The sequence below is a fragment of the Cimex lectularius genome, unplaced genomic scaffold (assembly GCF_000648675.2).
Source record: "Cimex lectularius strain Harlan isolate CLEC.00 unplaced genomic scaffold, Clec_2.1 scaffold195, whole genome shotgun sequence".
NCBI classification, from domain to species: Eukaryota; Metazoa; Arthropoda; class Insecta; order Hemiptera; family Cimicidae; genus Cimex; species Cimex lectularius.
The window spans coordinates 119,155-139,004 of NW_019392761.1; the positions used below are offsets into that span (position 1 = coordinate 119,155).

Consider the following 19,850-nt stretch of genomic DNA (forward strand, 5'->3'; position numbering starts at 1 on the left):
TGGCCCCAGACTGCCAATACTCAGGGTTGATGATTCTCAAGACCTGCCAGTAATTTATTGAAAAGTATAAAAGCTGGAAATGCTGGAGAAATGCAAGAAATGGTAGGCTCAACTGTGTCCATACATGTGTACATGCATGTGCAGATCTGAGCTTACATAAATCGGCAATAACATATGCAGATAAGATTTCCTATTTATGTCTTGTTATTTTTCTCTTATTTTATTGATTTAGTTTTAATTCTACATTAAATTTATACAGGGTGAATTGCTACTCGTGCTACAAACTTCTCCAGTAGATTCTTCACCCTAAAATGAACAAAAAAGTTCATATTGTCCATGGTCCGATTCTCAACCATTTCAGAGTAATTTCGCTTTTTATCGATTTTGAAAGATATCACGTCCTGGCGTCGGAAAATCGTGATATCTTTTAATCTAAACATTTCTCTGAAAATCTAATAGCACCGTTGAAATTCCCGTTAATTTTTCAATAAGAAGATGACGGTGGCAAAATGTTTGGGCTAATTTTTTGTGTTTTATTTCAGCCAGAACTACAAAAAGAGTGGAAAATTGTGTAAATCGGAAAGTGTATAAAGTAATCCAGAGTTTCTAATTTTAGTCTCAGAAGGCAGCAAATTTGAGGAAAACTACCTGATTTAATAACGCTTCCAACGCACTCGTCATTTTCTTATTTAGTGGTTGTGAGACCAAGATGTTGATGACAAAAAGAGAAAAAATGGTGGTTCAAGGATTGCTAATGTTTGAGAGTGACTTGCTACTCGTGCTACAAACTTCACCAGTAGATTCTTGACCCTAAAATGAACAAAAAAGTTCATATTGACCATGGTCCGATTCTCAACCATTTCAGAGTAATTTCGCTTTTTATCGATTTTGAAAGATATCACGTCCTGGCGTCGGAAAATCGTGATATCTTTTAATCTAAACATTTCTCTTAAAATCTATAAGCACCGTTGAAATCCCCGTTAATTTTTCAATAAGAAGATGAAGGTGGCAAAACGTTTGGGTCTTTCTTCCTTGACCTTCTAGCTGTTTGTAAACTTCTTAAGCATTACATACTAAATGGGCATTAAATTAAATTAAAAAATTTCAATGGAATTATGATTTTGATTCTCTCTAAAAATTAACGGGGATTTCAACGGTGCTTATAGATTTTAAGAGAAATGTTTAGATTAAAAGATATCACGATTTTCCGACGCCAGGACGTGATATCTTTCAAAATCGATAAAAAGCGAAATTACTCTGAAATGGTTGAGAATCGGACCATGGTCAATATGAACTTTTTTGTTCATTTTAGGGTGAAGAATCTACTGGAGAAGTTTGTAGCACGAGTAGCAATTCACCCTGTATATATTATGTATTTGAAGATTTATTTATGGATTGTTATCTATTTTGCATCAGGGTTTATTAAATTTAAAATCCTTTTGTGCACAATTTTTTCCATCCTTTATGATGGATGTCAAATGAAATTTCTGAATACAAATTCATTATCTAACGCAACATCTTGGCCACCATAGCTTAAGTTTTGATTGATGTGATCCTAATCCTTTGATCCTAAAATATTTAAATAAGTTTTTTATCTAACTTTTTAACATGAATATGTTTGTGGACTGGATACATAAAATTTTGTTGTGTGACCATTTTCATGTTATCAATTTTGTGTTAATGTGGAGTGTGTTGGGTTAGGTTAGGTTGGGTTTGGTTTACCTTTAGTATGCACATATATTGGGTTGTCCGGAAAATAATGCAGGATTTTAAGTTTTCATTAAAAAAAATCTATATAAAATATTCTGTTTACGTTTACAGGATTACTCATTNGGGAAATTATTTTGATTAAAGAACATTGCTTTAAAGTAACTAGTTTCTTTTTTTTTGTTTAATACCAAAATCCTGCATTATTTTCCGGACAACCCAATAATACAAATGTTAGAACACATTTACATTTATTTAAAACAATAATATTCTAATAACATAACTTCAAAGTCTAAAATAGTAAAATTAAGATTTTTTCAATTAATTATTATTATTTTTTAAATGCCTTCATAAGTGCAATATTGTTGGTATAGCCAGAGCTCGATTAGATCCAAGTACCCGCAAATCTCGGGATAGGAAGGAAAGAACGAGCCTGCAGATCTCTTTCAACTATTTTGTCTTTTATTTTTTGCATAGTTTATTGCATGCAGGGCTTTGTCAATAATGGCTGGACACCATGTCGAATATGCTGGAGATGCTTTGATCTCAGATTGTGGTAAATCCCTCCTCAATCCTGCCCAGAAACAACCTCAATCCAGAGGGGATAACCCCGACGAAGTCCAGCAATGGAAACAGAAATACAGGAAATGGGGTATAATTTTTTATTCACATATAATAGAATTTATTGCCAAAGGACAAAACAGAAATGGACTACTATCAGTTAATCTTTCCTGACTACTATCAGTTCGCCAATTATAAATTAAATACTATAAATTGTGCGATTGTGAAAGAACATATCAGCGATATCTGATGAGTCATTGAGAAGATTAAATCGTATCTATTTGTGGTAATTTATTTAAAAGTAAATCGACATAAAATCTAGTTATAAGCTGATAAATATCTCGTAGTAGGAAAATTCTGATGTTAAAAAAAAAATTATGCAACTCTCACTCACTTATATATTTCTCCTTTTTTCTTAACTTCCTAACCTTAAAAGTAAAATTAAGTAAGTAAAAATTAATTTAAAATAAAATTAAAAAAGTAAACATTTGTTGTTTCACCTAATAAAAGAAAAATTATTCCTATTATTTAAAATAAATTCTTTCTTAAGTCATTAAATTTATGATTAAATGTTATTTTTAAATGTAAATACAGTTTTACATATGGAAGCCAAATACTCACATTTCTCTTCTTTATGATTCGCACTGAAAAACTACTTCTTAGAAATTTATTAACATCTATTTGAAAGTTTTTCAAAGTTATTTAACTAACTTTTTTCGTCTTTCTTTTTGGTTGTTTCCTTTCTTCCTTTGTTTTTAATTTTTTTCACATCCAGGGTCGGTGTGAAAATGTTGAACTTGTAAAAACCATAAAATTACCAAGATGAGATTTGAGATTTGTTTATTATTTAATGTGTATGAATTTTGGCCTGTTCCTGTTCCTCAAATTGGAGTATGATTCCACCTAACTGACGGGCCCGACCATGGCAATTTTAAGGTTTTAAAAAAATACTTTTTCACGATAACCCTGTATACTGAATTATTTATAGATTTTTATATGAACTTTTCTGATTTGTATGTACTTGATCCTGATAATTCAATCGTAGCTAGTAGTTTTATCTTCACAAGACTTTTGAGGACACAGGAAGTTGTTAAATAGGGTTTCAAGTTTTTTAACTCTTGAAATAAACATCTGAAAAAATTTAAACTTTTTATTTTCATTTAGTATAATAATGTAGAGGAGAGAAGTACAAGTTTTATAAATTAATTAATACACTATATTTGAAAAAATATTGATCACCTGTCTAACAGTTTGCCATAAAAGCTATTGGTTTCATTGGTGGCGATCATTGTATCATTAGTAAATTAAAAATTCAGACAATTTAAACAGTTCCATGATGCCGTAGACCATTATTTTCAATTATTTTTAGTCCATTATTTTAATCAACAATATAATTTATTTGAAATCATTTAAGAGCCTCCATCATGAGAAGCGACATGGCAAGTACCCCAGTCACAACCGTATTCATTTCATTGATAATTAATTAAATTGATGGTTCTCAACTCATGATTTTGTTGTAACAAACAAATAGTAGAAACGTAATGAAATATCTACATTTAAAATAAAATAATACCTAAAAAACTATAAGTTTAGCATACATTCATTTGACTATTTTTCTAATAAAATGTACATTACAAGTAATTAATTTTACTTTTAACATGCACCCACGCTAGTGACCAACCATTATATTTTCCCTATAGTTTGGTCAGCAACATTTTGTTAAAACATATTCACAAGAAGTAATCCATTATTTTACAACATTTATAACAACATGGTGATTCTAGTCTCACATCGCATATGTACACTTTATATTTTTGTTTATATTCTTCGCTATGCTGGGAGTATACTCAAGTTAAGTTTTTATTATAAATTACATCAACATATATAAGCCATTATTGGTCTTTTATACTGTAAAAATCATACATAATTTAGAAAAATTTGCACTCATTTACATAACTTAATTGTATGTAATAATAACTATGCACTATTTTTTGTTCAAATAAATTAATAATTTAAAACATAATCTATATATAAAAAATACCAAATATATTTTGGCAATTCTTTAATTACAGGCAATTACATTGAAAACCCTCAACTTTTATTAAAATATCATTTTTTAAATGTTTTTATTATAAGGTAGAATTTAAAATATTTTAAAGCTACGAGATAGGGTTACAACTACGAACCATTCAATCTTTCTCTCCACTCCAGTACATACATTCAAAATTAATTATGTCACAGAATATTATAATAATAATTTTTTTATAGCCACTGGTTTTACCAGTCATGGATTAACACTCTGTCTAAAACTCTCAAAATGTACCATCACTTACTATCGTAATGTAATAAATGAGGCAATCTAAGGTAATACGATAAAAAATCACAGACCAAATTATAAATTTTTTTTTTTGGGGGGGGGGAAATACTTTAATGAAGCTTCAACAAGTAAGTGATGATTAATTCGTGAAGGGAACAAATTTAAAAATATGTGCCGTGTAATTTGTCAAATTATACCCCAATAAAAACTTTTAAATAAATGCATACGTCAAGATATAAATCAAGCATAATGATTGTTTAAAAAATAATTTTTCCCATCGATACATTTATTGCTGAGGTTAAAGCAGTTTTCCTTCCCAATATCACATTTTAATTTATATAATTTTCATATCATTATATTGTACACATTAATCCAAATATTACTTTTATGTCTTTCATTTTCATTGTATTTGTTTTGTTCTTTTTTATCGCGGTAATCGTCTACACCTGAATTTTCCATGATCCTTATTTTATCAATTAAAGTTTATGTCTTTGTTTTTTGATTCTTCAGTTATTTAAAAATATTTTTTTTTTATAAATTGTGTATACACTTAGTACTTTTTACAAATTTGTGATGATTTTGGGTAATTTGTTGTTGATTTATAAAAGCAACTATTATAACTATTTGGAAAAAAAAAGTTTTTTTTTGGTTTATTTGATCCCAAACATCTCTTTACTTGTGAAAACATTCATATCAAGCCATTCAAAATAAATGAAATAGAAGCAGTCATGAAATGAAGAATATGAAGAAGAATAATCACAAAATGAACACCACATTACTTTTGTAATCACTAGTTAATATACAATTAAAAAAACAATTTATTCTTCATCATCTAATCTTTGGAAAAACAATTTTATATTTATGACCAGAGAGTTGACTAAATGAGAAACGTATGACTATTTTTAAACTAATTGTCTCTTATCATTTAACATAATAAAAAAAATCAAATAAACAAATAGGAGAATTTCTCATATCAAAAAATGTATTTATTTAATGTAAATGTAAAAAAACTAATTGAATTTGGATTATCTAACATAATTTGTGCGCTTGATAAAACTATAATCTAAAAACAGAAATACTAGTTACAATAATAGTAATACAATCACAATTAGAAACTTTATAAATTTAATTAGGTAACCAATAAATTATCACATAGTAGAAAAAGTAATATTTTCAACAAAAAAATCTTTTTATATAACTAAATTTGTTTGAAAATTAATTTGGTTGTATTTGAAAGACTGATTTCCATTTTAACCGATCAAAATTTATTTAAAATAATAACTGTTAAATTAGATCAATTTAAAAAAAAACAGATGACATTAGACAAATTAGTGAAAAGAAATTATGCTGAAAAATAAATGTCCTACTTGAAGTAATGAAATTAAAGCCACTAATTTACTTTTTACTCTAAATATAGACAATTTTCTAATAAGATTTTATGACCATAGTTTATAAAATTGGTTAACAATTGAAATCGGTCTAATAAAATACATTTTCATTGGTTTAATTTGCATTACCCGTTTTCACCTGGAAAAATATTGTGTGTGCACATGATTAAGAGTCCCAACAAAGTTTTTTTTCTTTCTTCAAATTGTGCTAATTAAATGGCAATGATATCACGTTCCATGATAATAACAGTGAGCTATCACAAATAATTAAAATGGAGAAAAAATTCATATAACAATTTAATGATTTTGAGGATCAGCAATTGTCAGTTCATTCATTAACAAGCCATACCATAAAAATATGTACAGAAATGTATGTTAAATGTTAACAGAATTTAAAATAAACACTTTACACATTTAACATATACTTCTGTCTATATATTTATGCTATTATGTATTTCAATAGATGTATAAAATGTATAANCATATAACACTTAAACATAAATATTTCTATAAAATATTAAAGCCATTGAATTTTCAGTGAATTTCTCTCCAATATTGAGATATTTGTCATTTCTTTGATAATTATATTTACAGTTAATGTGTATAATACATACACACACTAATATGTACTTATGTATCAGTTAGTGCTCACAAGCTCAAGTTTGAATACACACATATACCCTATGTATGCATAAATTTATCATACAGAGTAAGTTTGTTTAATTTACATTTGAGTGGATTTCTACTGATTCTATGTATTATTTGAATTTGTTTCTTTTTTCTTCTTCTCTCCAGTAGTCTTTGTAAGTTTGCATGAGCGTGTGCACAAAGTCTTTTATGTGTTGTGTGTGTTGTGTTGTGTGCATGTTGTGTGTGTTTTGTGTGTGTGTGTGTTTTTTTTTCATAAATTTTTAACTTTATTTTTATATATATAGGCCACTTTCAATTCAAACACACTTCCACTGTAGGCCGGTTATGATGTTCGAATTTCTTACAAGTTTACCCACATTTCTTAGCATGCAAAAGCTGACTGAAATCAGCCTTTGCTAGCAGGAATGCCACACCGATATTAGTTTAATAATGATTAAAGCTTTCTTTTTTTTAATGGTATAAATCTTGGCTTACTAACATTTAACGATTATGATCACAAACACATTGTTAACAAAGTTATTAGCTTTTAATCCACATTGATTGGCGTGAGCTCACTCCCAATAACACAAATTTGTAGAAAATAATCAATATGAGAAAAATGTAAGAGGAGATAAAGAGAGAGATTCATGATTGACTGGAGTAAAAGTGCAAAACAGTTAAGGTTGAGCAAAAGTTGATGAATAATTAATTGCATATTTGCTCTAAACTTTGTAGGCCCATAACTGAATTTTAAGGATTCAGCAAATTTCCTGGATATTTATAGTTTCCAATATTTCTTGTCTCTATTAAAGTTAATTAATAAATTGACTTAGAATTTTATATGATGTTCAGAAACCAGTTAGCAACAATAAAAATAAATAAATAAAAAGTGATTAGTGCTATTATGAAATGCAATGCAATTTTTTTTTGCATAATAGAAAAATAATTTTTGCTACAATTTCTGCTAAATTGTGAAAACAGAAAAGGCACCTCATGTAACAGGCCTTGATTCCATTAAACTGTTATACGTTTATAATAAATAAAATTTTAACTGAAAAATGACAAAAATATTATTAAATAAAAACTTGTTTGTATGATACACTGTTTTAGATGGTTATTGACCCTCTTTTAATAGTAAAATAAGTTGGTTAATAAGCTTTACTGGAGAAGGAGGCTATACAATTGGTCCTGGGCTTTTTGTGAAAAACATTTAGACTCAAGGTATAAGATATCACACAATTACACTAATATTTTTTTACATTAAGAATAAACCACGGTCTTTTCTTCAATGTCTTAATTTCTTTTCAGTTGTAATTTTACCACATTGTGTTTTTATATTTTTCTAATAATTTTATCATTTTTTAAATTTACATTTTACATTTTTTTTTTCATAAATGGGCTAAAGAAAATTCTCATGCATGCTACATTTATACTTTGGATGAAATAATAATCTGGTCATACAGTAGGGACTGAATTTCAGGAAGCTTTTAAAAATATAACACTTAGGTTGGGGGAATTAAGTTAACTGGACCCTTGAACATCTAGACAACAACTACAACTACATCATGTAATAAGAGAATTAATTGTTGGAAAATATATTAATTTCCTTAACTCACTACTCAACTAAAAATAATAACAGTATTATAATAGTAGGTTTTACCCTTTTATTAGTTTGTGTGATGAGATCACTCACGATGAAGCTTGTACTTTTTTTTAAAATCTGTTCAAAGTTCACATCTTTGTTCTTTTATTGTGGTTAGTAGTTTGATTCTATTTGAAGCAGCAAAAGATATTTAGTGTTATAATACTCTTAATATGTACTACACAGGTAGAAATCTGTTACTTTTATAAGCCTGTTATAAATTCATTTTTCCCTCAATTAGTCGTTTAAATCGATTTATCTCTGAATGTTAAATATACCCTGGAAAATATTCAAATCATCATTTATCATAAACAAATAATGATTTGAATAAAGTTGTTTTTCATGTTTTCCATCTCATAACTTCTACTGCTAAAATAATTCCTACAGTCTGTGAGCTACTTTATAGCATTTAAACTTTAATTTTATTATGGGGGTTATTAATTGACAGTTGATTACAATCTTTGTAAATTTGTAAAGTATGTGTAATCTGTTTTATTATTAAATTTCAAGCTCAATAGAAGCTCAGCATTTTTAGTTCAATTTTTGAAAACTCTATTGATTTTAATAAAATGTTTTGTAGTTATATCATGTAGCTAAAAAATGTTAATGTAAGTTTATTTTTGTTTTTATGTTAAGAAACTTATGTACTTGATTTGTTTTAATTTAAATGCATTTTTCTTACAAAAGACGTAGCTCTCATTGTATTAAAGTTATTCCTCAAATTTTTAAAATAGTCTGTTTAGTTTTCTTTTGTTACAAAAAGAATTTAAATCATTCTATTTGATGTTCAAAATAGTTTTAATTTAACCACAAGTCAATTTACCAATTGCATTTAGCACAGATTATTTGGTAATAACTCTTTGTGGAATCATTTCTGCATGTACTGTTTTGAAACAAAAACAAACAAAAAAATATTTGTGCAATAGAGCATATAAAATATTGCTGCTTTTTATGTATAACGCAGTTTGAGCAGCAAATAGCAATAAGAAATAGTTACAGTTAAATTGCAATAATTAATTACAATAAAAAAATTATAGTTAAGAGATAGTTGATCATTTGTGCTCTGTTTACTGTTTTGGTTGAGATTGTTGAGCTTCGACTACTGGTATCATGTCACTCCCATCACTATTGTTATTCAGCTGAGCAAGCTGCTTGAAGAGCGATGAGTTGACAAACCGAGGGTATGAATCTCTATGCATCAATGTATATATCTGAAGTTGCGCTTCATCAAAAGTGTGAGGTGTCGGAGCAACCATATTGCGATTTACAATCTCACGTACTCTTGAATCCAAACTCACCTGCAATGAAAACATTCCATTAGTTGTATTTAATGTAAATATGATTTTCCTTGCACAATAAAAACGTATTACACCTCTTATATGTGTTTTGTTACCTCTTTAGGAGAAAGTATGGATATATAGTCTTCATAGATGAATCGCGCTTTTTCTTCTATGAGATCGGGATTTCCCTCTTTTTTCAGTTCTTCGCATGCTAGCCAAAATAGGATGTTTTCTTCGCTGTATTCGCATCGCAAGAATTCACGGAAAACTTTTCTTCCGGCTGTAAAAGACAAACCAAGACAAGTTTTCAGTTGCTTCAAAATAATACTATCACATAAATTGATAAAATTATACATAAAATACATTTTCATATACTTATAAATTTAATTAAGTATAAAAACAGTGTTTAATGAATAATGATTAAAAAAATTTTTGTTGCAACAATTAACTTCAAAAAGTAACAAATATTAATTTACAAAGTGTTTAAAAAAGAAAAAGGAGAATTAAAGAAAGGAATGAAGAAAGTATTGTAAATAGAATATCAACAAATATAACAAAAGGAACGTAACATTATCAAGCTATTGTCATACAAAGGGTTCAACTCTGACATCTCCCCAAGTCTGAAACAGATTGCTCCAGTATCTTTTTATTATGTATTTGTCACTCACTTTTATAAAATAAATAACATGTGAAGTTGATAGGAAACTTCTCAAGGGTCTGCTTAAAACTGAAGAGTTTCTTCTATTTTTCAATTTAAAAAAATCAAGTTTTGTGAAAGAAAATTGATACATATATATTGAAACACCTTTAACATACCAAGGATGACAAGAATTTATAGGAGCTCCCACAATGAAATATATTGAGAAAATTGCTCATATTTTTCGCTTTTTGACCTTTTTTAATCTTTGTTCAACAGGCATTAGTATCAGAATGATATGAATGAAAAGAAGATTTCACAAAAAAGGAAAAATTGCAAAAATTGGTAGTTTTTAGTTCTTATTTTAATGTAAGAATGTTTTCTAATAAGTTGATTGAATTTTACAGGAGATCTCATGATGAAAAAGCTGGCATATATTCTCCACTTCAAGAAAAAAAAAATTCAGTCATGGATATGTAACCAAATCTGTCCCTTACACTAACCAAAATCTCACATAACCCTAACCTTAGCCCTTACCTAACCTTAATTCTATCAAACCTAACCCTAAAATTCTAACCCTATCTAACCAAGCCTATCAGTCTAAAAACATATCCGTGTTAAAATATCTGGAAAATCACTCAAATTATGTCATTTTCACTCATTTGTATACTTTGAATCAACAATTGACAATCAATGACAGGAATGAAAAGAAGCTTTCAGGAAAAAAGGTAAAATGTCAAAAATTTGTAGTTATTTACCTATAATTGTAATATAAGCATTTCAATAAGATGATCCAAGTTTATTGATCTCACAATGAAAAAACTGGCATGTTTTCTCTGCTTCATGGATAAACATTGAATCATGGATATGTAACCTAAACCGTCCTTTACCCTAGCTCACATCTCACCTAACCCTAACCTTAACACTACCTAACCTACCCCATCCCTAATCGTAAATCTGTAACCCTACCTAACTTATCCAGCCCCAAAACATATCCATGATAAAATTCTAGTTTCAGACCTTTTTTATATTTTAATTCACAGGCTTGAAAAGAAGTTTTCAAAAGAAGAAGAAGAAAACAACCCAGCAAAATTACAAAAATTGGTAGTTATTTAGCTTTTATTATAATGTTTAAGCATTTCTAGTAGGATGACATATAGAAACCTCACAATGAAAAAACTGACATATTTTCTCTGCTTCACTGAAAAAACATTGAACCGTGGATATGCAAAGATAGTAGTAAGAATACTTTTATAAACACAATATAAATTTTATCATTGGTATAGTAAAATAGTTTGTTAATTTTAATTCTTTAACACAGTTCTCAGATTAGATTTTTTTCGTGTCTTATTTATTATGTTTGGATGATCAGACTTCATTGAAAATCGATTCTAATGCACACATTTTCCAAAATGGTAATGATTCATTGGGTATACGGAATGAGGCATTAACTTAGCTCTTAAAAGCACGTGAATGGTAGGGAAGTTGGAAGACGAAAAGGGAACAAGTTCTTTGCTTCAATGCTTCTCATATCTCTCAAAATCACATCAATTAAAATAATGGCAAAGAGATAAGAAAATAAAAAGAGTAAAGCTGATTAGAAATATTCACCTGGATTTTTCATGAGCCTATCGAAGGATTTTCCCCATGCACGGATCTCCTCCAAAGATGGCCTGAAAAATAAAGAAGACATTCATTCATTTATTATTTAAATAAAATTTTATCAAATAATTTATAGTAGTGTATCATTGTAATATAAAAGTGTTTTGATTCGTAAATCACTGAATTGTAAAGTTTAGTACACTGGGATTCTTCTGTATGTCATATATGTGTTTTATCCTCAATGAGAACTTTTGACTGGAAAATTGCATTCGATGGCAGATACCAAGCTGAGAAATTGCACTCAATCTATTCAGTGTTAAATGTGACACTGAGATAACTGAAAAATCACCAGAGTTTGGCTGAATCAGTAAAAGACTTTAATTTGAAGTCATCGATTAGATGTGCCGCATCAGATATTACCAAAATTTTGATAATATTGAGCAACTGATTGCTGTGGTGGTTGATCTTTTCTCCTCCGAGATCCTCCATCAACCTCAGGTTCGATGGATTGACCATTCTACGTCTTTAAGATGAAGAGTCCAAACTTTATCTGGTTAGTGGCTTTATTGTCAACACCAGATAAAACTTCACTTTCCATGGACTTCCTCACTGAAGATGGTGCAATGGTGAATTGGGTTTGAATAACCCAAAAACCTGCGAGTGGAGACAGACTAAGTAAATGACCCTGTGCTGGGTCAACATGAGTTCCCTGACTCGCAGACCAAAACCCATTATCAACTTCACTTTCCATGTCCATCTCTTTCTCTTCAAAATTTTAATATACTTCCCTAACGAATAAGGATAAATCCAAGTAATGCAAAATAAAAATATTATAAACCAATAAATTATATATTAACAACAGCATAAAGCACAAATACACCTATGTCTTGGGCAAGGATATTAAAAAATCAACAACAAAAGGATCTAATGAAAATATTCTAAATTTTTCCAGATTTGATGGGAATGTGTTCTAGTGTTACACATATTTTAAAAGAGTACCAGAGATTCCTACTCTCAGGGCATGGGTCGAAACAAGTAATAATCATATGGAGCAAGGATTGGACTGTATGTTGGGTGTGGCAGGAGTTTAATCACATGTAAATCTTCTAACCTTTTGTGGATCAGAACTCCTTCACGGTAAACAATGCTGTTTGGTTACAGTAGACTTCAGAGTTTTAAGAACAGCCATCAGATCTGTATCTATCTAGCCATAGGCACAGCCATCATCCTTAAGCCAGTAACACCCACTTTTCATCAAATGTGACAATATTTTGGTGATGTCTACTTGAAAACCAAGTTCTCAGAGCTCATTGCAATGTACACCAGTATCTTTCAAGCCAAAATTCATAAAGTTGAGATAAGTTCTGAATTTAGCCTACTTCTAACTGTTCGCCATATACTTCAATTTTGAAAACATCCATCAACTCTTTTGTGCAGTCCCCTTGCAGCAGCTGGAAAAGTGGTGTCATCCTTAGTCCTTGTCCCTGCACAATATGATTTCGCCTGTAAACCCACTTTTCATCACATGTACAATATTTTGACATGACCATCTCACCCCACAATCTTCAGAAATGTTAAAAATTATTTTAAGAATGTATCAATAGCTGAATACTCTATAAAATAACAAGAGCAGCAGGCCAGACTGAAGTAAATAAGAGAGACTATATAAATTTAAACAAGTACACATATATTATCTTCAAGATAGATCGAGAATTTTATTTTTCATTCTTTTAAGTCTGTTACTACAATTAGACATTTTTATTCAAGCAGATTTTTTTACAATTAAATCCACTTGTATAGTACACATGCTTATAACATCCATAATCAAGTATAGTTATACATAAATGTGTACATGCAATACAATAGTCATAGACAACAGTCCAAATGTTGGTGGTTAGGTGAAAACCCATATGGAAAAGTGGTGCGCCGAACATGGAGAGGATATCCATTGAGTTGTTGAGCACCTTCCAACTGAAGGATAGGAAACTAATTTCCTTCAAGCTCGAGTCTAATTGAAGTTTGTGCAGTCATAATCTAATTCATGACCAGTACTCCTGGAGGAAATAAATTAAGAGCTAGGTTTTGAATCCTTTCCTAATGCGATTGAACTAAGGGTTGAAACAAGGCCTTTAAAGCAAATGGATTAATAAATTCAGCAGTCATTCTTTTAACAAATGTGAGGTTACGGTTTTTTAATAATTGTATCGATTGTCACCCATGACATATTGCTATGGTTAATGGCGCACTGGAATGTGAAAGGATTGTGATTTAACCTGCAGAAATGAATGAATTTGCATTTACTTAGGTTAAGGGGAAAAAACTATTATTGGAACACCAATCTGCAAAGGAATCTATGTCCTTTTGGAGTGCCAGTGGGTCGCCAGGGCAAAGAACTGCTTTAAAAATTTTGATTTCATCAGCCAAGAGCAAAAACTGAGCAAACTTAAAAGCAAGTGCAACATCAATGAAAAACATCAGAAATTAAATTGGGTCAAAGTTTTAATTTATACATATAATGTAGTTTTAAGAGTTTTTCTTTTTTTGTCGAAATATTTTGCCTTAGGTTCCAAAGTGCTTTATTGTCAGTGATTCAATTAAGCCGAGGGTTCAGCTTTTGACGTTTTGCCCAATAATGCCTTCCCGTGATTGATTAAGAAAATCGGTTTTTCAACCCCCCCCCGCAGCTTTCTCTCTTAGTAAGCCAACATCTGGTTAAAAATTCCTTTTGAATAATTGACTTATTATTTTTATTTTTGTTTATTTAATGAGCTGCAATATTCACCTTGAAGGGTAAAGAATAGCTGCTTCTTTTTGACCTGCCTTATCAGCATTGATATTCTAAAATGTACAATTCTAAAAGCTTTTGAATTTTATTGTTTTTAAAGCTATGTAAAAGTTTGCTTAAATTGCTCATCCTCATTCTATAAAGACTTGTACACGCCTTTATGTTATTTGTTTTTATAATTTTTGCAAAGGTAGGCTGGTTTTCCAGTGTACAAATTTACCCCTGCAGTAAGTTTTGTTCTTCTCACTTAGCCTCCTTTCATTAGCCGGAAAGGCCTTTTAGACAGGGAAAACAGTTCCAGTTCTCAATCAAACAATTAATCCAATCCAGTCACCAGCAGGAGCCCCCCTCATCCTTTGAAGACACCATCTATCAAACCCTAGCGTCGATTCGATTCTCAGGTTCAAAACGATTTAATTCACATCTGCTCCATTTGCGTTAGTGGTTCATTTAATTTATGTTGTCACTAACATTATTAAATGACTTTGAAATGTCACGAAATTGAAAGAACAGAAGTAGATCAAAAGAACCTTTATCTTTGTGCTTTTTGGTTCTCATTAAACTTAAATATCCTACTTCTTTGTACCACGAGTTCGTTCATTTTTATGATAGTAAACACCAGATTTTTTTCTACGAGGGTTTGCTACAGCAGAGGTCATATAAACCCCCCTGTTTTTCGTCGGGTTTGAATGCAGGGCCGCTGGATTCGAACCCGGGACCTTAACCTTACAATGATGAGCGGCGCCGTGTCAACGCCCAAACCGTTGCGGCCACCGACGTTATTGAATATAACATCCTAAAAATACACCATACAAATGTTCTCCATTAATAATCAGTTATAAAAAGCAGTGGTGCTTAATGAAAAATACAATTAATTCCTTTGGAACCACTGCAATGTGTCCGCCAATTCAAATGAACTCGACGATACGCGTGGCTAATTTGGTTTTGTTTCAAACCGTTGGGCGCAATCGGAGGCAACGGAACAAATTATATTTACCTATATATAATATATGGTAAAATATATATATGGTATATTTGTAATTGATTTAATCTAAAGTGGGCAAATACAAGCAATAATAAATAAACGGGTTTAATACAGTGTTCGTGTTCAAAAGGTATGAACGTCTTCATTCTAAGAGTAACATAGATTTTATCTAATCAGTCATCGTGATAATTGATGTACCTCGGATGACAACTGACCTAACTGACAATTCAATTCAGTATATTATTAGGTACGTCCGGGTCAATGGATAGGGAATGGAATTAGAATAGAATTAGTACCTAAACCATCTCGATTATGTTAATTGAAAAAAAGGAAGAAAAAGTTGGACAAAATGGTTAAAGACCTAATCAGAGATTGCGCCATGGCACGGCTAATTATAAAACTCTTATAGTGCTGACTATAATAAACAACCAGAGCATCCAGATGCTGAAAGGTGCTTCACTGAAAAAATCCGAACACATTTGGTTGGGAAAAAAAAGACTCAATAATAGACATTTCATAAGATTTCAAGCTGACACAAACTAAAAATATCTAGTAACTAATATAGGATTCAATGTCGGAGAGAAGAAATAATGAGGAAAAAATAAGTGTCTCCTTATTGGATTTTCTTCCTCATAATTAATATAGGATTTTTTTTCTGTTTTTAACTTAAATAAAAACGCCTTTCTAGTGTTCGCAGCCTTTGGTGCAGGTCATCCACCCCTTCCTGTACCATAGGTCCATTTCGTGTACCGTCATCCTAGACAGGGTCCGTCGTATTCAGGTATTTTCTCTGTCCATATAAGCGCAGGTTATGTAGAGTGAGGACCTCAGCGCAGAGTGGCATTATCGGTAGCTGATTGATCCCGAGTTCCCTGAGCATCTTGTTAGTACGCTCGTCCTCTTGCACCCACAACTACACCCACTGCTTTAAAGAAATTTTGTGTTTAGTAGCTTAATGAGGGCCTCAATACCCATATTTTTGCACTTTGAAATCCGCTACCCGATCCAATGCGTCTTAGTCTCATACGCCACCGCAAGATCTAGGGCAAATACTCTATCCTCGCTGCAGCAGTGATATGCCTTCTGGTAACCGGTAGGGAGTTTAGATCCGGAGTCATCATGCCTCCTTACGATACAGTGGCTCTCTGGGCACTTGGAAAGGACGTCTCTGTGCTAGTCCCAATTCTTCTACATTCGGCAGGAAAGTTCGAGTCCGCCCTCCTCATGCCTCCCTCGTACCCATCGAATTGGTCCTAAGGCGGAGAGCATTGTTATACCAAGATTCCTGACGAATCAGAGATTAACCCCATGACCCGTTGTATCTAAGGCAGCCCAATTTTCCACCTCCCCCGGGATAATTTGTTTGCTAGAGCACACAGTTGCATGGATTTCTCCCAACTCGTAGTGCTTGGTTTTTAAGTATAAGTCTTCACTGACGAATTGTCAAGTTTGATGAAAAGTGGATGTTATTGGCTAAATCATGATGGCCGTGCTCAATGGCCAAATAAAGGACAGACCTGATGGATGTTCTAAAAATCCTGAAGTTTATTACGAGCTGTTAGAATGTAGATTAAATCGAGAGCGTTCTCAATTCCATGGAATTCTCCAAGTTCTTAGTACTTGATTTTGAAGTATAAGTCTTCACTAAAGAATTGTCAACTTTGATGAAAAGTGGATGTTACTGGCTAAATCATGATGGCCGTGCTCAATGGCTAAATAAAGGACAGACCTGATGGAAGTTGTAAAAATCCCGAAGTCTATTACGAACTTTTAGAATGTAGATTAAATCGAGAGCTTTCTCAATTCCATGGAATTCTCCAAGTTCTTAGTACTTGATTTTGAAGTATAAGTCTTCAGTAAAGAATTGTCATATTTGATGAAAAGTGGATGTTACTGGCTAAATCATGATGGCCGTGCTCAATGGCTAAATAAAGGACAGACCTAATGGATGCTCTAAAAATCTGAAGTCTACTGCAAGACAATCGTTTAACCCACTTATATAATTGATTTATTTTCATGTACTTAATACAGTAGAATCACACTTTCATTTTTTTCTTTATTGGATATTGAGACCAACTGAACAAACATATATTCGCATGTATTCATAAATCCGGGCCTGCTCCATCCTTCACGTCCTAGAATTCTTATTTGTTTAGCTTACAACGCAACAATCATATCATGAGGGCCATAAGAAAAAGCCTTAAAAGCTTAAAGAAGGATCAACTTGATCAAACCGCTGACTACAGTTAATAAATCCTAATCCGACACTTTTGTAGTATGGAATGATGATAAATCGGATCGCTTTAAACATTTATGAGAGCTAGCCAATGCGTAACAATTTAAGACTTTTTACACTAAAACTATGTTAGTAAAAGTAAGCTAATTTCGTAGTATTATTAAGGCTTATTTTCTGTAGAAAAAAGGACAAATTCAACCCTGAACTTTTTTTTCCAAGTTAAACTTGAAATTATTTTATTACGCTATTTTTAAATACCTATTGAAATAAAACCCGCGTTTTCATAAACCTTTAAGCTCCGGTTTTCATTAATTTCCACGGTCGAAAGGGAAAACTTTTTGGAAAAAAAATTACCTGAACGGGTTTCCGGTCATCAATGGCTATCCAGAGATTTTGTACGCGACGTGGTGAGGACGGGGAAAAGGAAATGAGCTTAGAGGGCGAGGGTGTCACACTTGGAAAGGAAAACGTCAACTGGAACTGGAACTGGAAGCAGACCGTCTTCAACCGACCCCCTTCTTCTCGTCGCTCCTCACTTCCTGCTCGAAAAAACTGTACTCACATGTGTCTTTCGTACAATCCGAGAATTGAATTCAGTCGCAGGGTGTTACTTTCCTTCATAAACATCAATGTTCGGATTAGCTGATTCTCTTCCATTGGCTGGAGGATTTTTTAAAATTTTAAAGTCATTCACAAAAATTAGACCTAAATGTGGTATCTAAATATGGGTGAATTATAAGACTAGTTAAAAAAAAGAATGATGTTTTGTAACTTTGTTTTTTTACAGCATATCTGATGTGGAACCTGGCAGTCTTTTTAGATAATCACGTCTCGATAGATAATCATTTCTCGTCGCCCAATTCGACATAGGTCTGCTATCTAAGAATATTCTTAAGTATTTGACTTGTTTGATGGTAGTACCTCGTTAGTTGATGGGTTCCTGGATAACCGATAGCCAAGAGGATTATGGCTCGTACATAATATTGAGGTATCGTCCAGGTTGGATAAGTTGGCAGGTGAGCAATATAAATAAACACGATGGGGCCAAGAATGTTCCCTTACGGTACCACTTAAAGTCAAATATTATATTGATAAACACCATTAAAACTGCATTCTCGGGATGGGCGATAGTAGACAGGTTTAAGTAGAAGGGTTAGGGTGAGACGAAAGATTGTTATATGGAAATTCAAGAAGCAGATTAAATCTTGAACGAAGGGATTGTTGGAGGTGGATGGTAAGGTTAGAGAATTATTAGGGAGCTTGGAGATTACATGTTGGTTGGGTTCGTGGCACCCGATAGTGCTGCTCCATGTGACCAAGTAGGACGACTTATTCTTTTACAAAGTGGTTTGTGCTTCCCAATCATGCCTAATTTTGGTTCTAGCTTTGTCGGTCTTTTACGTCTAGTGGTACGATATCACGTCAAACTGCTGACTAGGTATACTGTATCCTAGTTGTTGTTTAACCGGTACAGGGTCACTTGCTGGGTCTGTCTTTCACCTCCACAGTTAATTAGCTAAAATTTGAACTTCTTTTCAGCATAAAAGTAACAACTCGATCCTTCTGATTTACAATTTTTTCATGCGTATATTTATTTTATTTATAACCTGTACATATTGTACCTCTAACAAATTTGTGCTGGTTATTTTCACCCTTCCGGAGGACATACGTTTAAACAACCAGCCTAGCCTGGCACTCCACTGAGGGTTTAAGGAAAAAGCAGGTCGCTAGGTCAACGTGGTTCAAAGGAGTTTATGTAGAGAGGGCTTAAGTAGGGTTGGTGAGACGAAAGGTTAGACACGACATCAACTAGCAGAACCGACCTTGAACGAAGGAAAGGATGGTGAAGTTAGAGTCGTAGTTTCTTCTAAGGATGGATCGATTCGTTATAGCCCACAGTTATACTCTATATGTCCAAACAGTTCAACTTATTGTTTTGTAAGGTGTTTGTTTTTTACAGTCATGTATAATTTTGGCTCTGGCCTTGTACATCTAGTGGTACGATACCACGTCAAACTGCTGACTAGGTATACTGTTGTTGAACCGGTACAGGGTCACTTGCTGGGTTGATCTACACTCG

General features: G+C 31.9%; 1 protein-coding gene across 7 annotated transcripts in view; it reads right to left on the reverse strand.

The window, feature by feature from the left end:
* Nucleotides 1-8,861: 8,861 nt before the first annotated feature.
* Nucleotides 8,862-19,850, reverse strand: part of LOC106663388 (regulator of G-protein signaling 20) — a 216,858-nt gene continuing 205,869 nt past the window's right edge. For all 7 annotated transcript variants that reach the window (XM_014388205.2, XM_014388208.2, XM_024227387.1 and 4 more), the window contains 3 exons: nucleotides 11,774-11,835; nucleotides 9,639-9,805; nucleotides 8,862-9,543 (listed from right to left, as the gene is read on the reverse strand). In XM_014388205.2, coding sequence (XP_014243691.1) covers nucleotides 9,313-9,543; nucleotides 9,639-9,805; nucleotides 11,774-11,835 — 460 coding nt within the window. In that variant the 3' untranslated portion in view covers nucleotides 8,862-9,312. The remainder of the gene's footprint in view (nucleotides 9,544-9,638; nucleotides 9,806-11,773; nucleotides 11,836-19,850) is intronic.